This window comes from Merops nubicus, unplaced genomic scaffold (assembly GCF_000691845.1).
Source record: "Merops nubicus isolate BGI_N331 unplaced genomic scaffold, ASM69184v1 Scaffold46391, whole genome shotgun sequence".
NCBI classification, from domain to species: Eukaryota; Metazoa; Chordata; class Aves; order Coraciiformes; family Meropidae; genus Merops; species Merops nubicus.
The window spans coordinates 1-2,929 of NW_008591110.1; the positions used below are offsets into that span (position 1 = coordinate 1).

The 2,929-nt window shown below is 54.9% G+C and overlaps 1 protein-coding gene across 1 annotated transcript; it reads left to right on the forward strand.

The window, feature by feature from the left end:
- Positions 1-859: 859 nt before the first annotated feature.
- LOC103782378 (zinc finger protein 239-like) lies at positions 860-1,861 on the forward strand. The gene has a single exon (XM_008950147.1). The coding sequence runs from the start codon at positions 860-862 to the stop codon at positions 1,859-1,861; it is 1,002 nt and encodes a 333-aa protein (XP_008948395.1).
- The last annotated feature ends 1,068 nt before the right edge of the window (positions 1,862-2,929 follow it).

Sequence of the window (2,929 nt, forward strand, 5' to 3'; positions counted from 1 at the left end):
CCCCCCGGAACCCCCGAGAGCAACGATCCCGGCAAGGGGGGACCCCGAAACCCACCCCCCCGACATCCCTAGTCCCAGCTGAGGGACTCCCGGGACCCCTGGGAGCGATGATCTGGGGAACCCCGGGACCCCCCTGAGAACCTAAAGTGGGGTGCCTGGAGAGGGCTTCTCCTAGACTGTTCTCCTGGGTAAGGGCTGTTAGTTGGTTTAGATGGCAGACCAAGGAAGCATCTGCTTTTCTTCAAACACTTCGCAGTGATCAACGAGGCAATCAATCTTTCAGTTCTCTGTTATTTTACACAAATGGTTAGCTTTATACATTTTTGGGGCTTTTTGTTGTTTTTTTTTTCTATGTTAGTTACCTTACATCAGTATCTTGGTGGTTTTGAGGTTTTATGAGCTATGTGTTGCGGGTTTGGAGGTTATATGGACTGTATCTTGGTGGTTTGGAGGTTTTATGGGCTGTATCTTGAGGGTTTTATGGACATATGATGGTGGGGGATGCTGGTTCTGCCATTTGACATCCCTGTAAGGATGGACTCGGGCAGGAGGATCCCACAGTGCAAACCAGGGAACACACTCATGGCTTGATTTTTTTCCCCCAAAACCAGGATTTCCCATTGCCAAATCTCAACCAGATCAAGAAGGAGGCTGCTGAGGAAGAGGAGGTGCTATGAGATCCCCAGGCAGGTGAGGAGGAATTCACTTGACCTTTCATCCTCTCTCCTCCTCCGTCCTCCAGCCGAATATCGCTTCTGGCTGTAGGACGCAGTCCCATTGCTGACGCCGTCCTCCCGGGGACGGATCTGGGAGGGTGTTTCCTGTCGTGTCCTCGTTCCTTCCTCCAGCAGGCGATGAGATGGGCATGGAGAACGTGGAGGAGAAACTCCACCGGCAGAACCTTGTGGAAGAGGCTATTTTGAAAGGCTCTGTGGAGCAGGTGTTCAACGGGGAGGACAAGCCGAGAAGGTGCCCCACAGGGAGAGGCTGTAAATCCACTGCCCAGAGCTCGGAGGAAGAAAGACTGACCATCTGCGAGGAGTGTGGCCGGAGCTTCAGTCGGAGCTCAAACCTGGTGGTCCACCAGCGCCTGCATGCCGGTGAGAAGCCCTACAAGTGCTTGGAGTGTGGGAAGAGCTTCAGCCGGAGCTCCCATCTCATCACCCATCAGCGTCTGCACACCGGGGAGAAGCCCTACAAGTGTCCCGCCTGTGGGAAGAGCTTCAGCGACAGCTCCACCCTCATCACCCACCAACGGCTGCACACCGGCGAGAAGCCCTACAAGTGTCCTGACTGTGGGAAGGGCTTCAACCAGAGCTCCAACCTCACATCCCACCAGCGCACCCACACAGGGGAGAGACCCTACAAGTGCCCCGAGTGCGGGAAGAGTTTCAGCGTCAGCTCCTACCTGATCCGCCACCAGAAGATCCACACCGGGGAAAGGCCCTATAAGTGTGAGGAGTGCGAGAAGACCTTCAGCCAGAGCTCCAGCCTCCTCATCCACCGACGGGTCCACACGGGGGAGAAGCCCTACAGATGTGTGGACTGTGGGAAGTGGTTTAGGAACAGCTCAGACCTCATCCGGCACCAGCGGACACATACTGGGGAGAAGCCCTATCGCTGCCCCGACTGCGGGAAGAGCTTCAACCGCAGCTCCAACCTCCTGACCCACCGGCGCATCCACACCGGGGAGAAGCCCTACGAGTGCCCGCAGTGCGGGAGGAGCTTCACCGTGAGTTCTGCCTTGATCAAACACCAAAGGACCCACCGCGAAGGGAAGCCCTACGAGTGCCCTGACTGTGGGAAGAGCTTCATCCGCTGTTCCAACTTCATTAGCCATCGGAGGACCCATGTTGGGTAGGTAAGGGCGTGGGGAGATGTGGTGGGTAGAGACCTGGCTGGTGGTCCCCACGTCTTCCTGGCTCCCCAGAGGGACCTGGGTGAATGCTGGTGGCCCATTTGCTGAGTTGGGCTTGGTGGTGGGACGCAGACCGATGGCAGGAAGAGTAGATTCGTTGGCTTTAGGGTTCAAAAAGTCACATCTGCTTGGTCCAATAATTTCTTCTGGTGGCTTCAAACAACACCCAATGGACCACAGGCTGCTTCTACAGCCAAATGGTGGATGGAGTTGTGAACAGACCAAGATTTTGGGACTCAGCTTCTTCAAGAAAGAAGAAATAGGGTGGAAATGGTCCCACAACCCTATGGGGACACAGCAGGCTGAGGTTTTCCTCACTTCCAGGTGTGGGTTTGTTTTTTTTTTTTCACATGAAGTTATTTGGTGGCATCATACAACCTCTGTCCTGCCTGTCCACGGTTCATCCTTGAATAAACTCCTGAGTTGTCCAAAGGGCTTCAGAAGAGCCCTGCAGCATCCTGGGGATGGAGACAGGCCCAACTCAACTACATTCAGCTACTTTCAGCTCTTGCTCCCTTTGTGCTGCCAAAAATAAACAAGAACTCGTCTGCAAGAAACTTCTCCAAGGCAGAAACCACCTCAAGAAGGGTTGGGGACATGGTGGGAGGAGGGTTGGGGATGTGGTGGGAAATGGATTGGAGCAGAAGGGCTGGATTCATGGTGAGACAAGGTCTGCAGTCATATTGGGGAAGGTTTGGGAACACGGAGAAACCTTGGGGTCATGGCAGAAGAATATTTGAGGTCATGGTAGGAGCAGGGTTGTGGACATGGGGGCAGAAGGGATGGGGAGGTGGGGGCAGAAGGGATGGGGACACAGTAGGACAAAGTTTGGGGTCACAGTTGGAGAAAGTGTAGGGTCATGGTGGGACAAGGTTTGGGGACATAATAGCAGGCTTGGGGAGAGTGCACGGCACAAGAGCCCCACTTAGGGACAAAGCGCCACCACCCCTCCATGTCCCCAGATGCGTGATGTCCCCCATGGTCATCACTGCAGAGGGGGCACCCCCAGCT

What these genes read in the sequence shown, in the direction of transcription:
- LOC103782378 (XM_008950147.1), top strand. Translation starts at nt 860, where the DNA reads ATGGGCATGGAGAACGTGGAGGAGAAACTCCACCGGCAGAACCTTGTG.